Genomic DNA, 21,889 nt, shown 5'->3' with positions numbered 1-21,889 from the left:
TGCGGCTGGCGGCCGCCATTGCTGTCAGAGTGGAGAGAGGCAGAGGCGAGTGTGTGAGGAGGAGCGGGTGAGCGGGGCCGCTGGGCGGGCAGCGCCAGGCGGAGGGGGGCGAGGACGGGCAGGGACAGCGCTCCCGCTCTGCACCGGGGCTGCCCCCCGCCGCCCGTAGCACCGGGAGCCCCGCACGGAGCGTAAACAAGGCGGCGGCAGCGGCGGCAGCAACAGCAGGAGGAGGAAAACACCATCCACCCACAGCCAGCGGCGGCAGCAGCGAGGGGCGGCCGGGCGGGGAGGGGAGGGGACACGGCCTCCGCCGGCACGCGAGACAGCGCCCCCCGCCCGCCGCCGCCGCCACTGCCCGGGGCCGGCACCGGGACCCTCCCCCGCCCCGCCCGGCCCGTGTCCCGCAGGGGCCGCGGCAGGAGACCCAGCCCGCTCCGTCCCCTCCGCCGTTCGCCGCAACGTGTGCCCTGGCCGGGGGGGGGGCCAGACCTGGACGCGGAAGGAGGGCCCCGGGCCCCCCCCCTTCTTCTTCTTCTCTTCGCCCCGGCGGCGCTGAGGCGGCCTGGAGGACCGGAGGAGGAGGCTTCCCCCCCGCTGCCTGCTGAGGGGCCGGCCCCGCGCCGCGCCCCGCCGGACGGAGCCGCTGCGGCCTGAGGATTCCCCGGCCGGCGGCGGGTAGAGAGACTCGCGGCCGGGCCGCCCCGGCCCCCCGCCCGCCGCGCGCCCCCTGCCGGCCGAGCTGCCCCGGGCCGCCCGCGGCTGCCGCCCCGAGGAGTCCCCGCCGCCGCCCCCCCCCGCCGGGCCCGTCTCCCCAGACATGCCCCGCTCTGGCGGCCGGGCTCGCCGAGGATCATGACCGCAGCGGCCAACTGGGTGGCGAACGGGGCCAGCCTGGAGGATTGTCACTCCAACCTCTTCTCGCTGGTGAGTGCCCGGGGCGGGGAGGAGGGGGGCGGTGGGGTTTAAACGTCCGCTCCGGTGCGCAGCGAGTTTGCCGGCCCGGTGCAGCTGCCGGGGGCTTTATAGTCGGGGCCCGCGGGGCTGCTCCTGCGCTGGCCCCTCCCCCGGCCCGGCTCCCCGTGTTTATTTTGCTCTTGAACGTGGTTTGCTGCCAGTGTGTGCGTTGCTCCTCCGAGCGGGGTTGGGTGTCCCCTGCATGTGCGACCATCCTCGCCGGTAAAGACGCTTTTCCTCCCCCGTCACCCTGTGCCCTCAGTGCTTTGTGCTCTGCCGAACTGGGAGTTTTTCCCCCTCTCCTTTCACAATGACAAACGCCATTTCAGCAGCAGCGAACGGTCATGTAGTGCGATTGTCTGCGGGACTTCACGCTCTGGGCTCCTGCGGTTACATGTCAGCTGTGGTTACAGCGGCATCTCCTCTTGGCGTTGATCGTGCTTGGGGCAAGAGGTAAAACAAAAAACAACCCCAAACCTTTGCATTTTTTCTTCTTTGAAGAAAAACAGTAGCTGGAAAAGTACTGTGTTGGGTAGCTCGATTGCATAGGTGCTGTCTGCCCATCTAGCTGGTAATTGACAACTTCCTACTCATATTACATGGTTTAATGTTGCAGAAATTATGGTATCAGTTTTGGCTAGCTGCAGACTTGTAATTTAAATTTATAACAAGAAAACAATTTGTTTCTGTGTAAGGGCAAAGTCATTTGGAAATACATTGTTCCTATATCTGTCAGGTAAAATAACGCAATTATTTCTTCTGGCTGGGCAGCAGCTGAGTGAGTGAGAGGCCGGTTTGATCGGCTTCTAGTGCTGTCAGGGGGCTTGTCGGAGGGAAGGAGGGACTTTTTAATGCGTAGTATGGTATAGTTAAAACAAAAACTCGTAATGCAACTGCAGGCATCACATGTATGAAAGATTTATGGTAGACACCCCTCCCTACATCAGAGCTCTGATAGAATTTGAGGTGGATACAAGTGTTGTTCTTTCGCTGATAGAAAGAATGAAATTGTTGTTAGCTATTTGGTAGGAATTAAGGGGAAAAATTAATTATAAATGCAAATGATCATGCTCTTTGTTTTGTTTTGTTTTGTTTTTTATTGCTGTATGTTTGTTATTTTGCCTCTGTGGGGTTTTTTTAGTGTGTGAATGTTTGGTTTTCTTTTTGCTCACACCTATTAAGAATCCGGCACAAGAGCCGGAGTCAGTTATGCTGCTGGGAAGTTTGCCCAGAGACTCCTCTGTGAGAATAAATGCAATTCTTACTTCAGCTTTATATTGAGCTGTTGATTTGTATAAGTTTGTATCTATGCTTCTGCTTGATAACATTTTCTGATATTTATAGATTTGTAGCAGTGCTGTATGTATTGAGATGCGCTGCTTGTTATGGTGGTTTTGAATAAGCTACTGTTACCCACTGAAAAAAATAGAACAGTAAGCACGAGGGAGACAATTGTAGTTGATTGTAAGAGCAAGGTGCTGGATGGTTGGTCCTTTACAGGGAGAGGGCTGTGAGGTCCCTGTTTATTAATGGAGAATTGAGTAGCGTGTTTTTGAGACACGTAACTTTTCACGTAGTTGCAATCTGCAGGTCTGTCACTGCTAAAAGTAATTGTTGGCGTGCAATTAGCATAAATTATAAAGCAAAGTTATTTCATAGTTATTGTGGTTTGATCTCTCTTACCTCCCTTCTCCCTCCTTACTAGACTAGGGAAATGTTAAATTAAATGGGTGTGTAATATCATTGAAATAAGTTTAGCAAAATTCTCTTGCAGGTGGGTTTAATAATGAGTTTAGTGTGCAGCCCTGTAATTTTGTGGGAGATATCCGTATCTGTAATGTGGTACTATGTATGAAACTGTAACATTTTTATTGTTTTCTGGCTCTGCTTGCAAAAAAAAAAAAATCCAATAAAGCTATATTGTTTAATATAGCTTATATACAAGGACACAGTAACCGTTGGTGGTTTATTTGAAATTACATTAGTATTTGGTAGGATTTATGTAGCACTGAAAGATCTTGAGAAAGGAAATACTGACTGGAAGTAGGTGGCCAACACCACTGACCCTTTAACCTCCAGTTGTCATATTCACTTCAGAATTTATGGAGTGTTAAAGCTACAGTAGTCTGATTACTAATTAGAGAAACTTTTGCTAATCGTTTACTTTTTCAGTGCAACAGAACAAAAACATACATAAGCTAAATCAACTGTTGATGGAAATTAATTCATTCTTTAGGAGTGAGGTGGATTACAAATCTTGTTTTAAAACTGATTCCACTATTAGAAGTTGACAATTAAATTATTTTATCACAGGCTTTGTTTTGGGTGTGAATCAAAAAGAAACACTCTTGACTGGAGAATTACAGTTCTGAAATAGTCTGCTGTGATTCTGTTTGTTGCTGTTAAACTAATATTCCTTGCCACAAACATTTTTTGGCTTTAGGAAGGAATGCTGCCTCCCCACCCAGAGCTCTGCGCTGAGTCTGCCTGCTCGCTGGGCTGGGTTTGGCTCAACAGCTCAGGACTTCCAGCTTATTTTTCTGTCGACTGCAGCCAGCCTTTGCAGAGGGGTTGGGTACCACTGTTTCTTCTGAGTCTTTTCACAGCTTTTTCTAAAAGCTTTTTAGTAACTGATTGAGACCACATCTGGAATATTGTGTCCAGTTGTGGCCCCTCAGTTCCAGCAGGACAGGGAACTGCTGCAGAGAGTCCAGCGCAGCCACCAAGATGCTGGAGGGAGTGGAGCATCTCCCGTGTGAGGAAAGGCTGAGGGAGCTGGGGCTCTGGAGCTGGAGAAGAGGACACTGAGGGGGGACTCATTCATGGGGATCAAGATGGAAAGGGGGAGTGTCAGGAGGATGGAGCCAGGCTCTTCTCGGTGACAACCAGTGACAGGACATGGGGCAATGGGTGCAAACTGGAACACAGGAGGTTCCACTTAAATTTGAGAAGAAACTTCATGGTGAGGGTGGCAGAGCCTGGCCCAGGCTGCCCAGGGGGGTTGTGGAGTCTCCTTCTGTGCAGACATTCCAACCCGCCTGGACACCTTCCTGTGTAACCTCATCTGGGTGTTCCTGCTCCATGGGGGGATTGCACTGGATGAGCTTTCCAGGGCCCTTCAACCCCTGACATTCTGGGATTCTTTGTTAGCAGAATGTATAGAGATCCTTAGTGTTCTTAGCTCAAAATATTTCACGTGAGGGTAAGGCACAGTCTTAATCAAGGTTTTCAAGTTCTCTTTGAAGATCCAGATGCTGAGTGTGATCCTGCATAGCTGAGTTTCGCACAGTGTCCCCTAACACTCGGTGACACAGAGGGCTACTCTCTTTATTGTGTTTTTTTCTATATTAAAGCAAGAACCCAGTGCCCTTCTAGAAAATGGGTTAATGTTTGTAACCTCTGTCAGGCAAAGAAAACCCCAAAACAACCTACATGAACAAGTCTAGAATTTTACTCTAAATATAAAGCATTTCTTAGTAAGACGGTATAAGTGCCGGTTTGCATATTTGTCATCAGAATACAGCTTGGATGTAAACTTGTTTATGCTGGTATACAAGCAGATTAATAGGTGTGCTTATTAAGAATAGACTTTCTGTCTGAAATGGCTATTGTTCTAGCACAGCAGTAGCAGAAATTATATTTATCCTAACTCTGTTTTTACAGTAGTCACAATGTCTGCTGCTGCTTCTGAAAAAGACTGTTTACCGAAGCAGTCTTTAGTAAGTGATTGTTAAGGGCCAGTTTATTTAAATACTAATTAAGAGTTGTCTAATAACTATTTAGAGACAAAATGTTCTGAGGTAGTATACTTTGTATTAAAACTGCAGACCCAACTGGCAAACAGTCTTCCTATGAATGACCCTTAATCATAACAGCAGTCTTACTGAAATTAATTTTTCCTGTGAGTAAGGGTTAATCATATGATGGTGAGGGCTTACATAAGGTACGAAGATGTTTCCCCAACTCCCTGGTTTAGCTGCCCTGGTGGATCAAAAGGCACAAGTTGGTCTCTTGAAAATGGGGCTGAAGTTGTGTAAGGTTTCATATGCTGGAGCTGGAAAAAGAGAACAGCAAAGGGTGTCAGGAAGGATCTAAAATTTGGAGTAGCTTTCATGTGGTGAAAGATTAGATACCGTAGGAGTCTTCACCCTGGAAAGACGTGATTGTGTTCTTGGAAAATGAGACCTATTTATAGAGGACTTTATAGAAGCTGGTACGGAAGATGTCGTGAGTGCTCGTTGAAACGCGTTCTAACAGAACCCTGCTGCCAGAAAGGTCCGGTTAGTAGGAATTGTCTTTGTTCCAGTTCATGTTCAAAGGCAAATCTTCAAACTGTAAAGGTCATTGCTGCCGTTGCTTTTTTCGGTTTGCCAACAGAACAGAAGGTGTTGGCCTCTGATCGGTGGGTTTGTTGCCATTTTTGTAATGGAACTGAAAGGAGTTGAGGAAATCCGAGATAGCATTTAAATTACTTTCTTAAAGGTTTTTTGTGGCGTCAGAAAGTGAAGAATACAGAGATCGCTGGTGAGGTGCTCTTGGGAGTTGCGTAATTGTCGGCAAAGGACTTGATAGTAAATAGTTGATTGCCCAACCAAATCCTTAAGTAGTAGTAAATTAACCAGTAGTCATTCTGGCTGATTGTATGATCGTAAATGCAGTGCTCCGAGCATAGGCTGTGATTTTGGGTGTGCGGGATGTTACATCACTACATGGTAGATATCTTCCTTGTTGAAAGTTTTATGTAGGTGTAAATTTACATATATATATATATATTTAAGAAATGGAATTAACTTCTCAAGTTTTCAAAAAGTATTTGATTCTTTAGTTATCTTTATCTGAATTTTATTAGATAAGGAGATAGAAGCAGATAAATTCCATTAGAAAGCTTGCTCACTTCCTGCCAATAAAAGATTATCTTACGTTTTAAATCACTTCAGTGTAGACTTTCTAATGTCCTGTCAGAGTATTCGACAGTTGAATGGTATCTACTAGGGTGGGAGTTTGAAGAAGATAGACCCAGATTTGCAAAGAGATTGGGATGGAGCGACATTCCTTTAGCTTGCCCAGCTTTGGGAGCGGAATTAACGAATCTGTGTTAGGTAACTAACCTTTTCGGAATGTTACACAAAGAAGATGGGGTGCTCAGCAGCGACACGTGCAGTTCAGGACTGAGCGTGCTGAAGAACCCCGGGCTGCCCGCTGAGAAATAACAGAGGGAGGTTTTCTTGGAATCCTGACCATCCTGACTCCTGCACTGGGCTGTGAATCTGTTTGCAATGCCTGTTCTGATTTTGGTGCCAGTGTGAGTCCTTTGCTGAGCTGGCTATTGTGAATATCAACGTGATTAAGAAAATACTCAAATATTAGGCTGCCCTGTTAAAAACAAACCAAAAAAGCCAAACAAACACACACAAAAAAACAAACCAAACCAAAAACCAACCTAGGTAACTACATCTTAAGACTCATATTTTTTCCTTGCTGTAGTACTATCTGAAAACACATAGTTCTGGATTTTTCTACATAATGAGTGCAGTATTGGCATCATAACCGCAGTTCTCCACACCCCCCAGGTTCATTTGATCCTGAAGTCTTTTTCCCCTTCTGCTTCTGAGAGCGCTTTTTCATGTGAAAGAATCTTTAATCCTATAGGTAGACCTTTCTTCTATTATTTTCCTTCTTGACAATGCAGTTCTGTTGAAAAAAAAAAATCTAAAGAAACTGAAATTTTTGAACCTCAGTGGAAAAAAGATTGCGGCGCCTATGAGGTAGATCTGCTGAATGTGTCCACTTGATTAACTGGTCACTTGATGAAGAATGAATTTTTATGGATTTTTTTTCTTTTTTTAAACTAAGTATTCATACCACACACTTGGTTAAAGTGCACGTGTGTGCAGATACACTTCTTTTTAAATACCTGAACTATATCGATGTTATACTTTCTAATAGGTTGCACATCTGTGCCTGTTTGAAGCTTTCTTTTCGCTGGATGAGAACACTTAACCTGTTGGCTGCTTGTCCTCGATCCCTGTAGGAATTCTATCCACCCCAGTGTGCACATTTACATCCTTAGTTATGGCAGCGTCCGGCTGTCGGGGTCTCACTAGAACATCCCCGCTCACCTCAAGAATGCTGCGACACTTTCCAATATACACCAGGATCATCAAATTATAAATTCATATATTTCTCTAAGTGTTGCTTTTATTTGTGAAAAATTACCACTCGATGCCCACTACTGTCCTACAAACGCTTTTCCCAAACTTGTTTGTGGGATCTTGCAGACACCCTAATAACACTAATGGGTGGTTGGGCTTTTCAGGCTGTTGTCTTGAAGGCTGATGAGTATAGTTGAAGTTCTTTGAAGTCTGTGTGTGTTCATTTACTGTTCTGTGGGTGGGTAGTGTACTTTTTGTGTAGAGTCTAGCGCAGTGGGATTTGCGGCTTGTTGGTGCCATAGTAACACAAATAATCTGAAAAAAAATCTGCTGTGACTAGAAGCAAGCTCATTTTAGCATTATCTTGCCAGTTTTAAAAGTGCATGAGTGTTTTTAACGGAAAATGCCAAATCAAATCCAGAAGATGTGTTTTTATGGAGTATGTGTTTACATGGGGACATCCCTGTTCCTCAGACCAAGCTTTTATACCGCTTCCATTTGAAGCCCTAAGTATTAATTCAAAAATAGATCCTCCTTACCTGAGTTCCCCGATGGTAGTTTTGAAGAGAAACCAGCTAATAAGAACGTTCTACTCTGACATCTCACATAAACCACTTTGATACCGTATAGTAAGTGTAACTTTCCAGATTGGGAGGGTTCTTTTACTTAGTGAGAAGGTGCCCGGTTTTCAGTATCTCACAAATGTGAAAGGGTTAGGATGTCTTTCCTTTGGCTTGTGCTGTGAATTTTGATTAATTCTGAGAAATCCGGACTCTCACTTCCTACCTCAGTCTGTTAAATAATGTTATTTCTCATTGAGTCATGTCTGGCTTCATTCGCTTTCCTGAGCAGAATTGCGATAGTGGGTATGGAAATGTGACTTGAGCTTTTGGTGACATTCTCTCCTTTGTTCCTTTTTCAGGAAATTTTATTGTGTGTTGCTGTTGTATAAAGGTGCCCTTAGGCAATATTTACATTTATGTGACTAATGCAGATGAACTCAAACATACACAAAGATCTTGTTCCTATAGTAAGGAATATGTTTAATCAGCTTATGAGCATCGACGGTCTTCTGAAATGAATTTTTAGTGTATGACACGCTTATTTCTGCATCGCTTCTCATTAGGCACTTAGCTCTGCTTTCTTTACTTAGCCAGTGTTACAGTGCAGTGGACTAGTCTTGTTCATGGAAAGCATACTAATTACACAATAATAGGTGTGGGTTTTCCTCTCTTTCGTTTTTCTCCCTTCCCCTGCACTCTCTTCTATACCCAAATGGTTGATAAGCTCACACTTAAGCCTGGATCAGGGAACTGACCTAGTGAAAAACTTGTCCCCTTCTCATTCCCTGGCCAGCTCTGGTGCCCTTGGTCCCCTCTCGCCCCAGCAGGTTTGGCAGTGCCTTGGGTTGAGAGATCCAAGGGGCTGGGTGGCCACAATCCACATCTGAGAGAAGGATATTTAAAGCTTGTTCAGTAAAACTTTATTTAATTCATCTTTTACTTTTCAAAGAACTGTACTGCGGTCAGTGCCTTGTTGTTGCCTATTCTTATAGCTTCATATTTTCCCATAAAATACAGGATTTTGTGAGAAGAGAGGATTGAAAATAAAACTGAGAGGAAAACTGTTCTGTACCTACTGAGCAGGCACTGGTAACCCTCTGTTTTTGGTAATGATGGATTCATAGATGACAGCTGTGAGAGATAAGATTCAAAATGTGTTATTTTGTTACAGTATCAACCCATGACATTTTTCTTATTGGAATCTCTGGTTACTCGGAAGTTTTCAAATCTAGTCCAGTGCATCTGCAAGCTCTTGAGTGCCCGGTTTTTAGGAATCTCACTTCATATATGTCTAGACTGTTACTGAATTTATAAGTGGTTCTGGGTGACTTATAAAATTAATTCCAGGAACATTTTGTAGTGACCATGTCAGGTATTTTTATAAAAGAAAATAATTTATTTGCTGACAGGTTAATTGGTTAAATTACTTTATTCTGAATTTACTGATTTCATTTTTAGCCCAGTGTTTCTGGTTATTTAATTTTGTATGTGTATTTTAATAAAATACTGAGCTGAGTTCTCTGTGAATTTCCATCATTTCCTTCTGGCAGGAGCTGCTGGATTCTTGTCTTTGCAGGAATGGCAGTAACAAAGCTGGCAAAATGAATCTACATGACCAGTCATGTAGTGGATTTATTTACTTCTTTCTATATTGAGGAAGATTCCCATGAAAGAATTCTCGAGGTGATGGTGTTTTAAAGGGCTAAGGGATTTTGGCAGACTGCCTGACAGCTTGAGTTTTATTTGATGTCCTCGGTCAAGACAACATTGATGTTGAAGACCTGGGGCTGTGGTGTACAATAATGTGCTAGTGCTCAGCTCTTAAATACAGTTTTCTGTAAAAGGGAAGAAAACTTCATTCGTGAACTCAGTCTGCCAAAATTTACTCTGCTCGGGTTGTTGCTTCCTCCAGCCCGCCCCCTTCGTTTCTTTTTTTATATTTTTCTGCCCATATGTCAGATTACTTGCTTTGGGAAACATCTGATAGCCCATTGTATGACTCTGATGTTTGACATTTCCTTCCTCCTTGAGTTAAACAAGAAAATAATTCAAGTTGGGAGAAGAGAGACGATTCCTTCATTTACTCACAGATTTCTCTTGCTGGCGACACATCTTTTATCACCTTATATTTTTGTTTTTTGAATATTTGTGACTTGAAAACATAGTTTCAAGTAATGGTGAAATCTCAGCCCTTCGGCTCACAGCTTTATCACGTTATCCTTCTGCATCTCTGAACTGAGGCCCAGCCTTTGCAGCGGGAGGGAGCGGGTGAGCCAGGCGCAGCTTCAGAAACATGCTGAGATTTGCTGGATCGGTTAAGGGACCGGAGATTTGCTATCCAAAGCCGGTCACTGAAGTAGCAAGATCTTGATGTAACTCAAAGGTCTTCTCTCAAAAATACCTTTTTGTATGTGGTTGGTTTTTTTATTGATAATGATTTTTTTAAGAGTTCATGGAGTGGATCCTGAATGACTATTTTTGTTTTATTGATGGACACTTGGTACTGACTTGAGGCTGACAGGTCTGAGAGCTGTTTTGAGGGTGATCATTAACACTGCTCCCCATGTGCTGATAAAGGTTTCAAAGATGCTCGTGTGATTCTTGGCTCTTGGGGACCCAAAACTTCGGCTGCAAAAGAGTCCTCCCTGCCAGCCTCTGCGTATATTTGATTGAAAGGTTTCTTGAGCCAGGTATACATTTAATAAACAAGTTTTAAATTAGTACCCAAGTTTTTATCCTGACACAAGAAGTTCAGTCATCTCGTTTCAATTTGAGTCCGCATTCTGCTAACTTAATTTAATACCTGCAAGACACAATGAGCAGCTGTTCTCTGGAGACCTTCATACTGTTCCTCTTTTAGACAGAACAGCCTTGAGTGCTTTTTTTGTTGTTTGAAACATACACTTTTGGAAACTTCTTGTAACTTTTCTGTTTTCTCTGCTTTTCTGTGTGGGGAAACAGCTGCAGTTAGTGAGGAAGGTGCAGACGTACATGTGAATTGTGATGGCCCGAGAATTCTGTGTCACCTTCTGTTTCTTTCCTAAGAATTCATAACATCCTGTTTTGTTTTACCAGCCTGTTTTTGCAGTGGGCTCTAGGCAGATACTGTTTCTCCTCTGGCATGTCAGTGTGCGCTCGCTTTCCTTCCCTCTGCTGGGTTTTATTTCAGTCTTTTAGTATTTAACCCTGAAAATCTGCGAGGGTTGGGATACATATCAGAAATTTGGGCCTTTTGATCAGATTACTCTTCCTCTTGTCACTCAAAACTTCTTTGTTGGTAGCTTCTGCAGCTGCCAGAACTGCTGAAATTTGAGCATTAACATTGGAATTCTTTTCTGTGTTCCACTGGGAAAGCTGGTTCTTAGTTGCCACCTCGCATTCCTCTTGGGACCAGTCTGACTTTGGTTTCTTTGAAGCAATCTATTAATCTTCCTGGCTGCTTCCTCTCCCACTTACACAGAATTGCACTGACATGTAGGAAAGGGGGGAAAAAAGATCTAATTTCTGTCGGTACTGTTTACTTTTTAGGCGCAACAGCTCATACTTTATGGCTTTTAATAATGGTGTATGTAGACTCTATTGTACTTTGTTATTTTGGTTGTTGGTACTATGATATCAGATATTCCTGATATTCCTGACATTGAGGTACTCCAGTGTCCCCAGGTACACAAGTCCATCGGGAAGATATCAGATAATAGGATTTTGGTTCCAGCTAAACCGTTCACTGAGACTTAGCAAAGATAAAAGATGACATACAAATGCCCCGCCACTGTCGCTTGTCACCAGCACCTCTGCAGTAGCAGCAGTTAGGTAATCTGTTTGGGGTATGAGGGAGAGGGCAGCGTGGTGCGGAGCCAGCCATGTGTCCGGCAGAAAGCTGCCACATGCACTGGTGTGCTCACTTTCTTGCTGGTTTTAAGAACTAATGTACAAAGAAAAGGTTATTTTTCATCTCCCTTTTTAAAGGGCAGAAGGGATAAGCCTGAGGGAAGGGAACACAAACCATTCCTCCTTTTTTCTTAATGGATAGGATAAAAAGAGGAACGTTAATATGTAGTTTAGTAAATGATCTGATTTCAGGAGACTACACTTGTTGGTTTGTTTGGGGTTTTAAGCCAAGAGAGTTGTAGACCAGGGAGTAAAAATAAGACAGACTGTCTGTGTACAGGTGCTGCTGCTGCTTTAAAAAGTTTTGTTATCCAAATAGGAGTGTAGAAATAATATATAACAATGAAGAAAAGTATTGTGTGTTTCTTTTTTTCTTGCCTCTGTTCTTTCCATTCACTTGACAGGGACTTAGGCAGATGTCACTCAATATTTTATCTCAGTGGGAGTGGGGGACAAGAGTTCTTGCTGCCCTGTGTGTTTGCCTCCCCCATAAGCACTGCTTTGTTACAGAGTATTTTTCAGTCCTCCTGTCTCCGTCCTTTTGTCCTTCCTTCCTTCCTTCCCAGAGAGGTGTATCAAGACAGCATACATTTTATCTGGTATTTAAATGGCCTGAGTAGAGTGTGAAATGATATTTTGTTGCTGTGTGAGGATGATGTAGTGAAATGAAACACTGCAACCAAAACAGATGGTGCTAATCTTGAATGTGTCTGCAAGATCTTACAGCATTTAATTAAAATGGTGGTGTAATTCCCATGACACCTTTAACTACAGTTTAAATTCTTGGACTATGAACTAAGGGCTTTCTTATGCAGATTTTCACTTGTGTGTGTCATCCTTAGTACGAGTCTCTAGTGGCTCCAGAGTAGCTACTTACTTGAATGAAGCCGTCTAAAATGAGACTCTCATAAAACTGGTTATATATATATATATATGGCATTTACATTCTTTGTGCTCTAATTTGAAGCATAAATTGTAGACTAAACACACTTAGCAACTACAGTATCCAACATAGGAGCAAACTAATATCTAGATTAGAGGAACTGTTTAGATCGTGCCTAACTTCATTCAGAGGCTGGTAAATCTGGTGTTTTAAGGTACCCCTGGCCAGCTTCACATGATGCCAGCTGCTTGTGGGAGTCCTGGCTGCAGTGGTGTGGTGTGCTTTGGGTTTTAGATGTTGCTCCTTTTCTGAAGAGAATTAGAGAGCCCGAGTTTGAAGCAGCGTGCAGGCCTGACTTGGAGCAGCACCTTTTGGACAGGCAGTTGGGAGGTATTTTTATACCCGGATTTGTTTTGTTTCAGATAGGAGAACTGAGAGAGATAAAATGACCCGATAATGAAATGTTCAGTCTTTGAGGAAGTCAGGGTTGGAGCCGATGGCTGGTGTGGTTGATACGTAGTTCTTTTGCTCCTAAGACCCTTCAAATCTTTTCTTATAGATCTTTGCCTCATTTTTTGTCTGTCCTTCCCATTTTGGAAGTACTCTGAGGCCTGAATCTGCCTTAGCTTTTCTCACCTTTCTGTACTATACTGTAGCAGGAAAAATAACACGTGATTATGTACTTTTAGCCGTGTTTTTAATGTAGAGAAGCACAATAATACAGAATTGGTGCAGCCAAGTACAAGAACTGCTCAAACTTCTGATGCTCTGCCTTTTCCTAGTTGTGCTCCATCTGTATTCTTATATAATCTCTACAAGGGAGCTTTGTGTATTAAAATGGATGGAATTACTCAAGTCTTCTGAAGAAGTTCTTTTAGAATTGCTCTCTGTCCATTTCCCATACAACACACATAGGCCACAAAGCATTTGATGGAGATGCGGGGGAAAAAACCGAGAGGTGGAAGATGTGTTTTGTTTGTGTTCCATGTGTGAGGACTGCAGAAGAGGGAAGTAGTCACAGTGGCTACACAGCACTAATTAAATCTTCAGGGTTGCTGGTGCCATGCCAGGATGGAGCTGTGCGGTGTGAAATGTGACTGGGGAATTGTGATTTTTAGCAGCCTAAGCTCTGCCAATCTGAATGGAGTGCCATGAGATCAGCAGAAGACCCTTCCAGCCTGCCTATTCTTCTGATTTAAGCCTGAGGAGGGAAAAAAGAATTGGAGCTCAGGTTTTCTCCCCACTAGGAATTGACGTTCTGGATGCTGTCCTGGAGTGAAAACGGCTCCAGCCCTCAGCTGTTGCAGAGATGCGAGCTGCAAATTTCCTTTCTCTGTCTCTTCTTGCTTATGTGTGTGGGGGATATTTGAAGTTTGAGTGCTCTTAGTTAATTTTTTTAAGGTGTCCATGCCGCAGAGTGTAATGGGTGAGACAGTCACCTAGGCGGAAGGAAACCCGTGTTTGCTCTCCTTTTCAAAGGACTATAAATGACATTATTTCCATGGCCATGTATCTGACCGAAAGCATCGGCATGATGGTGTTTTCAATAATGCCTATTTCTTGGGTGTGTTTGGGTGCCTACATGGTATTTTGGGTTTGAATGCACCCTGAGAGCTGCTTTTGGATGCATCAGAAACAGATCTTTTTGTGCCATGGGAATGTTACTGTAAAATGTTGAATGTTAGTGAGGATTTAGGATATTACTGTTAGACACAGATCTGGTTTCTCTGTCTCCTTACAGGCTTGGCTCAGTGCATTTAGAACAGGCGCCTTATAAACGCTTTATTCTGTGTCCAATTGCAGTTAATTGAATTTAGAAAGAAAACATCTTAAAAAGCCCCTCTTATCTGGGAAGTTGAACCTTTCACGGCACAGTCCAAAACACATGTTCCTTTAGAAACCAAAGCACAAAGTCTCTTGTGTAATACATGACTTTCTAACATTGTTGGTTGAAAGTAAGTATTTTTGAGTTCTGTTTTTGTCAGGCTTTTTAGTGTTAAGAATATTATAGCAACCATAATAAGCCAAGACTATGCATTTGGGAAAAGATGCAAGAAACACAATAGATTACATCACCTGGCAAGACTTTTGCTTTGTTCTGTGTTCATTTCTAACCAGTTGTGAGTAAAACAGCTTGTTCACAGTTGTCCTCAGGTTGGCAGCCCCGGTTTCTATCTCGGTGAGTGCCCCAGGCTGTATTACAACCAGCAGTCTGACTCCAACAAGCAGCTCTGCCCTCCCTGACCTGCTCTGCTGTCCCCTCTCTTACTGGTACGAGCATCTCTGTGGCTATTTAATGGACCAGGTATCTGAGTAGAGGAAAAAAACCCCAACATTCAATATAATGCTTGTGGTTTTCAGTCATTTCACCTCAGTGTGACTACGCGAACAGCAGCCTGGCCGTACAGCGGCACTGGAGGTGAATTCTGGAGCAGATGATGATGCGGGGAAGGCCGGCCAGTCCGGGGCTGCTTTTGGCATCGGTGCTTGCTTATGTTGGTTTAAGGTGTACGTTACCAACAGTCTGTGTGCAGTGTGATGTTGTGTTTTATCTGATTGGAGCTGTCGGTGAAAGGGGAGATCCCACTCCACAGCTCCCAGCCGCACGGTCTCACTCCTGCTCCACTGCTGGTGAATCTGTGGCTGCAGGGTAAGCTGTCAGTGTGCTGATCTGATAAACATCCTTCTTTCTTCTTTGTTTCTCATCTTTAAATTGGCGAACTGATTCCGTTCACCCGACGATTGCACAATCACGAGATGCGATGTCAGATGGGGAGGTGGCCGGGGATGAGGAGGAGGCTGCTGTCTTGGGAGCAGCCTGCGTTCACTGCTGGGGAAGCAGAAATGAAACCATGTTTAGTTCTTTAATACCATCACCAGAACCACAAGCTGTAGGCTGTCTTGGCTGTAAAAACCCTCCTGCAGATGGAGGACTTTTAAAACTAGTGATTTTTTTTTTTTTTAATAAATCAATTAAAAAAACCTCTGTGTGGATGCAGATATTCTCCCTATAGTGTGTTAAATACTTCACATAAAACATCTGTAGAAACATAGAATATAGGTAGTTGTTCCTGGTGCAACCTTCTCTTGTGTGCTACTTCTGGATTCAGACCTTTTGAATTCAGTTTTAATTAGCAGGGCAAAATCTGGTTCTCAGGGATTAGCGTTGGTGCTTACCTATTAAGAATTCAAACAGAAACAGACATCTAACTAAATGCGCTGAATTGCATCTCTGCGACTGCCACTGGGAAGTGATGTGTGAGATCTCATTTTATGGTGCTACCAAGTCCAAAACCCCCAGCACTTGTCTCTTTCTTTTCTTGGGAGTCATTTTCTGTGTGGATGGTCACCGGTGATCCCTCACCGTCAGTAGAACGAGGCACTCCAGAAGTTGGTTAGTATAGAATTAAATTGGCTGCAGCTCTTGCTGTTTTTTCCTTTTCTCAATGATATTTTGTCTGTCATAGGGATGTTGTGGATTGATTCCTCCGAGCTGCCCCCAAGCTGCAAGAGCTTGTCTGCTGGTTCCAGCAGCTCATCTCCAGCTCCTGCTGTGCTGATGGGCTGAGTGGTGCTCTGGACTAACCTTTTGTGTTTGGTTTGGTTTTTTGGTTCTTGTTTTTTGCCATCCTCCTATTCCATGTTGGTTGTGACTTATCATATATTCCTAGTGGATAACAACAAGCATTTACAGGTTTTTTTTGCCTATGCTCACACTGATCTTTGCTGTTTTGTGACCCGGAGTCATATTCATTATACTATTTCAGAAACTCTGTGCATTCCTTTTGCAGCCTATAGAGATCTGTGTAGAACAGATGTAGATATTTTAGAGAAGTGTGTGTAAGTAGTTTCTTTTAGAGTATTAAGTAATGCGTGAGATATTCCAGTGCTGCACAGCACCCTACTGTGAATAAATAATCTTTGTCCTTCCCTTTTGCCTCTTCCTCCTGTGCTCCCATGTTCTCACTGAGCCAAGAACATGCCGTGTGTGCTCTGCATCTCAGCCACTCTTGACTGTCCTTTCCCATTTGCTTTTCCATGGTTCCCCAACACTTTGAGTGCATGATCAGCATTTCTGCCTGAGTGCAAAAGCAGAGGCACTGGCTGTAGATAGTCTGTAGCAGGGATAATGCAGTTCTGGCTGTGATTTCACCACCATCGGTACCCTGGTGACGTGATACAGCGTTGCTTCTGCGACTGGTGATCTAGGGGCATGCAAAAAATAAAGTCAGTTTTACTGCTTTTCAGTGTTTGGTCAGATTTTTCGCTTTCCCAGTGGAGGTCAGCCACTGTATTCCTGTGGGCCCGCTGGGGCCTCTTCAGAGAAAATTAAATAGGCAACCTGGGTAATCAGTGTTTGGGGAAATAGTCCTTGAGACATAGTCTCAGGAGCTTTGCTTGTGGGCTAGAATCCTGCAGTGCTGGGCAATATACAGGCAGAAGGAGATGAAACTGGTTTAGAGGATGTATATGTGTATATATGAGGGAAGAAATACAAGTAGTTTTGGCTTATGTTGGTACGATGAGCATCACCTTCAGCTCCGCAGCAGTTGTCTTGGACAAGCTACAGCTGCCTTCCAGCTGTTGTGGTGAAGGAAAGTAAATTTTCAGGTTTAAACTTCTAAATGAGCTAAGTTTGTGGGCTTGAAAAGGGAGATCCTTTTGTATGTGACATGGGGTGTGGGTTTGGGAGGAGCGGGGTAGGCCAGTAGGTTAGATGTCCTTGTGCAGATGATGAAAACGGGAAGGTGCAGGTCTTTTGTTGTCTTTAGGAGTAAAATTTCACCCGTTTTCCTGTTGATATTTCCTATATGTACTATCCAGAGAAAGGAAAAGCAAGCTTACTGTTTAGATACAGCTTAATTTACTACTAGGAGGGTGCAGGGGGCACTCCCACAGCCGGTGTTTCCACTGCGGTGTCTTTGCTCTTCTCCCCAGCAATGACTCTTCTTGTCAAAGACGCAGCTGCTGTATTTTGAGTTCTTGCAGCTCCTTGTGCAGAGCAGCCGGCTTTTCCTGGAGGGCCGCTTAGAGCCGAGCTGTTTCTGAGCAGCAAAGTGAAGGTACGGATACTGTAAATGAAGCGGTAGAGGGAAGTAACGGCAGTGAGAATGTGGGAACACGGGTTAGAAACTAGAATACAAGCCCACTGCGAACACGGAGTGGATGCATTCCGCTGTTTTGTGTGATAATGATAGCTCTAGCTAGACTGGAGTCACACCACTATTACCCTCGTGGCCTGGGTGGTGGAGAGAAAGGAAAGGACAATGACAGTGACAAACTGGGACTGGAGGGGAGAGGAAGAGTGTGATGGGGAGGGTAATAAAGTAGATTGTATCAAAGGTGGCAATTGCAAAGACAAAGGGAAACTGAATGTGACATCTGTATCTGCTATTAAAGGTGAAAAGAAAAAACAAATGAGAACTTTTGTGTGGGTGACACGGTTCCAGCTGCCAGCTCTCTCGTGCTTTGAGTGCTTTGGTGGCTTTTTCCCTGGCCGTTGTTTACTTGCTCTGCAGTGGGACACCTGCACTCCCTCAGACTTTTAAACCTGTGTAGAAGAAAAGCTTTCCCAAAATTCTGAGTAGCCATTTTCCTCTTCTTTTTCTTTCTCCTTGGTAGTTGAGAAGAAAATTCTGTCTGGTCAAGAGACAGTAAGTGACAACTTTCCTTACTCTCTTCATTTGAGCAAAGTAAAAATAAAAAGCAGGTGTGGTAAACCTGTAACATCACAATCTGAAACTGTATTTCACCAGTTTCAGCAAGTCAGTTGTTTGTTTTCTTACATCCTTTTGCAGTTCCTGTTTGTGACTCTCAAGCGGTCAGATTCTGGGCTGACACTGAACCCCCTTGAGCAGCATGTGGGGAACAGGCCTTATTCCCTCTGCCCATTTGGGGTTTTTTCCTTCTAATTTGTAAGATCACAATACGATAACACTAAGGTTAGAAATGTATCTGTTGAAAATGAGTCAAGTTGTGGTGGAAAACCTGAAAGCAGGGCCAAGCCAGGTTTATTCAGTACTGTTCATAACATTTTTGTTTTTCCTTGAAGGGGAAAACAGGAAAATACGGGAGTAGGAGGTGTTTTTAACTTTGTTTAGAGCTAAATAATAGGAATTAAACAATGATAATGAAATGAGCCAGTAGTATGAATGAAACTAAACTTTGAAGTAGTGTTTTAATAGCTTTTTTCTTTTTCCATCCCCACAGGCCGAACTCACAGGCATCAAATGGCGTAGATACAATTTTGAAGGTCATGGGGACTGTGGCCCTATCATTTCAGCCCCAGCGCAGGATGATCCGATCCTGCTCAGCTTCATCCGCTGCTTGCAGGCCAACCTGCTCTGTGTGTGGCGCCGGGACGTCAAACCGGATTGTAAGGAACTGTGGATATTCTGGTGGGGAGATGAACCAAATCTCGTCGATGTGATACACCGTGAACTGCACAGTAAGTTACTCTCTTTCCTTGTTTCTTGATTTGTTTTTTCCAGTGAAAAATGAACTTTGTCATTAAAGGCTTTAACTTGCTACCATATGCAGTTTTGTCACAATTAGTATTTTAAGACCTAAAAGCATAAAAAAAAAAAAAGCTTGTAAATTTGATTTCTCTGCCGCAAGTGATCCACAGATAACAAAAATGAAGCTTGAAATGAACTTAGGAGATCTACATCTAGCATCATTACTTAGATTTTTCTGATATCTCAGATGCATTGGAAAAGAGAGTAAATTCTAGTTCAAAGGATAATAATAAAAAAATAAACCCTGGCATAAAATAATAGTTGATGGAACAAAACACGTATGCTATAGAGTCAAGTAAACTCCATGGCACCTCGGGTAACTCTGCAAGGTCAGAACTTGCCACGTTGATCACACTACAGGATTTGGGCACAAATGGAGGCAAATTACAACAAGTGGATGTAATAAAAGGAAGGGGAAGGTAGGGCAAAGGTGACAATGATACGTTTATGTGACTGTAAGTTTTATTCAACTTGGATTATCCTCAGTGTCTCCAGAATGTGTGGCCTTAAAACAGCAGAACAAAACTAACTTTATCAGGCGTTTTATTTGAGTGAATTTTTACCTCTAGTTTTACCTATCGTGTCTTGGATGAAAACAAGTGAAGTTTATCAATTCTAGAATAATTTAAAAAATCCTGGACTAATATTAAAAAAATCCCAGACCAGTAATAAGGATCTGTTCCTTATTTTTTGCAATACATTTTCATCCTGGTAGCCTCTAGAACTTCTAGTTACTTCCTCATAAAATTTATATGCCAGTCCAGATATATAGGATATTGTATTTGTCAAGCGTGCTTTAGTTGTCCTTTAGCTCCCCGCTTTTACCCTACACTATTTTGGTCCTGGGTTATGGTATGTTCATTTGCCTGCTCGTTATCTTGTTCTAATCACTTATCTTCAGACCGCTGATTTGGTAATACAGCCTGTGAAATCACAGATATGAAACGTGGTGTATCTTTAGGCGTATTTTGTGTAGGTAGCTCTGTGCTCATGTATAATTGAAGAGATGGCTCACAAGTGCTGCACCAAACCGTTCCAGTGACGTTAATTTTTTATGAGGCACCTGTTTTGAATGAAGGCCTGGCTAATATTTCTACTTGCGCAGGAAACCTTTAATAATATATGCTTTTCTCTTGGTGAAATATTGTTTATTCAATATTTCAAATGCAAGACTTAAGTGTCTTTTTATTTGAGGGGAGTCACAGGTGACAGCTTCTGTTTTAAATTGATGTAGCTTGTTTATAACTAATGTCTTGGTTACAACAACATAACGCTACTTTCAGTGATCCTGGTGTGGTGAAACCTTTAAATATATGAATAGCTGAACCTGCTCGAGTATAGTATGGACCAGAGTACAGCAAACAGAGAACAGCATCACTTTGACACATCTTTTTTGCCTGGTCCGAAATTTTATGAAGTAAAACTCATGTATAGGAATGAATTACATGGTAGTTGAAAGAAGAAGAAATTTGCTGTTGCTGTCAGGACCTTACAGGAATTTGGGGAGTTATCTCCTCTTCTGCTCTCTTCCACTTCATAATGTGTGTAAATTATGTAACCATAGGTTTACTTGTTCTGTGTCAAAAGCACATTGAAATACTTGTAATGACTTATCAGATAGTAGTTGAAAGCGATGTAAATTGTAAGCGTTACAAATTTCACTGCTGATAGGGCCGCCTTGCTGTCTTCAGTAGTTTACTTTTTGAGTTCAAACATCAGTATTGACTAAATATTGAACATCAGATTTGCCATGAATGAGGCATTTATGTACATTGATTCCTTGAAATACAACAAAGGACATTGTGTTCAGTGTTTCGCGCAGCAGGAAGGCAGAAAGAGCAGGGTTATTTTGCTGTTTATTGCGGAAATATTTGAGAACTGAAATTAGTTTACGTGCTCTTGAAAATATAAAGGACTTTGCGCGTGGACATATGAACAGAAAATAAGTTGCTGAAGCGCAGTGATAGTAACTGAGGTTCGGTATAATGGAATGAGCTGCGTTGGCTTCAAATCCTGTTGGTAGGGGCTGGATTGTGGCTGCGGTTGGTAACTTGCAGTTCCACGACCAGAGCTGTGGTTTGCTGTTTGAACTCCTATATTTAGGAGCACAAGTCCTGGAAATCTGATGCTGCAAAGTGGGAGACAAGAGTCTGTCCAGAGCATTTTCTGCTTTATGGCTCCTGTATTTTGAGATGTAGGAACTTGAGGAAATAACAGCTGTTAATGTGAGCATGAATTCTTACCAAGGATGACGTTGCTCACAGTGTTTTGATTTTTTTTCCCACCTACGACTTGTTGTTTAAAAGTGAAATTTTCATTAGGGTAATAAAAAGACTTCAATTTAAGCCTTTAGATTTTATTCATTCCATTCTAAATTAGAATTATTGATTTTTCGGAATCACTCAAATAATTTGTGTGACATTTAGTACTTTGGTTAACCAAATGAAGTCCAGTACTGAGGCTGTTCATTCAGAACCACTCTGTCCAGTTTTGCGTATGAACTGTGTGGGTTGCCTTATCTTTAGAGCATTCAAGGGAGTTGATTTTGGAAACAATAATTTGTGTTTAACAAGAAAATTTCCAGTAGTCATGGGGAAAACAACTTAGTAGTTCTAAACTACTGAGAGCAGTTGTTTATGTAGTAGCTTTCCAAAACTGTGTTGATAATTAAATGTTGTCATGGGAGATTAAGGAAAAACAATTATTTGTAGAGCGGCCCTAGATCAGTTAAATACTTGGCTTAGCTAGACAGCTGTGCCTTTCATAGGTGTGTCTTTTGTACGTACTCCTGCGTTTCTATCTCCTGCCAGGCTCAGCTGTTGTGTTCTGGTTTTTATTATGATTGGATTTTAATTTGAAGAAAGGCAGAAGATCTTTATTCCGTCCCAAGTGAAAAAAAGCTCATTGGTGCGGGCTCACCGAATGGCA

The 21,889-nt window shown here is 43.0% G+C and overlaps 1 protein-coding gene across 1 annotated transcript in view; it reads left to right on the top strand.

Moving 5' to 3' along the window:
- Positions 1–795: 795 nt before the first annotated feature.
- The window catches only part of MED13L (mediator complex subunit 13L), a 189,856-nt gene continuing 168,762 nt past the window's right edge, over positions 796–21,889 (top strand). Inside the window, exons 1-2 of the mRNA XM_082065976.1 lie at positions 796–927; positions 18,654–18,891. Coding sequence (XP_081922102.1) covers positions 856–927; positions 18,654–18,891 — 310 coding nt within the window. The 5' untranslated portion in view covers positions 796–855. The remainder of the gene's footprint in view (positions 928–18,653; positions 18,892–21,889) is intronic.

Source organism: Streptopelia decaocto (assembly GCF_964273445.1).
Source record: "Streptopelia decaocto genome assembly, chromosome: 15".
In the NCBI taxonomy this organism is placed as follows: Eukaryota; Metazoa; Chordata; class Aves; order Columbiformes; family Columbidae; genus Streptopelia; species Streptopelia decaocto.
This window is presented reverse-complemented; position numbering and strand designations above follow the sequence as displayed.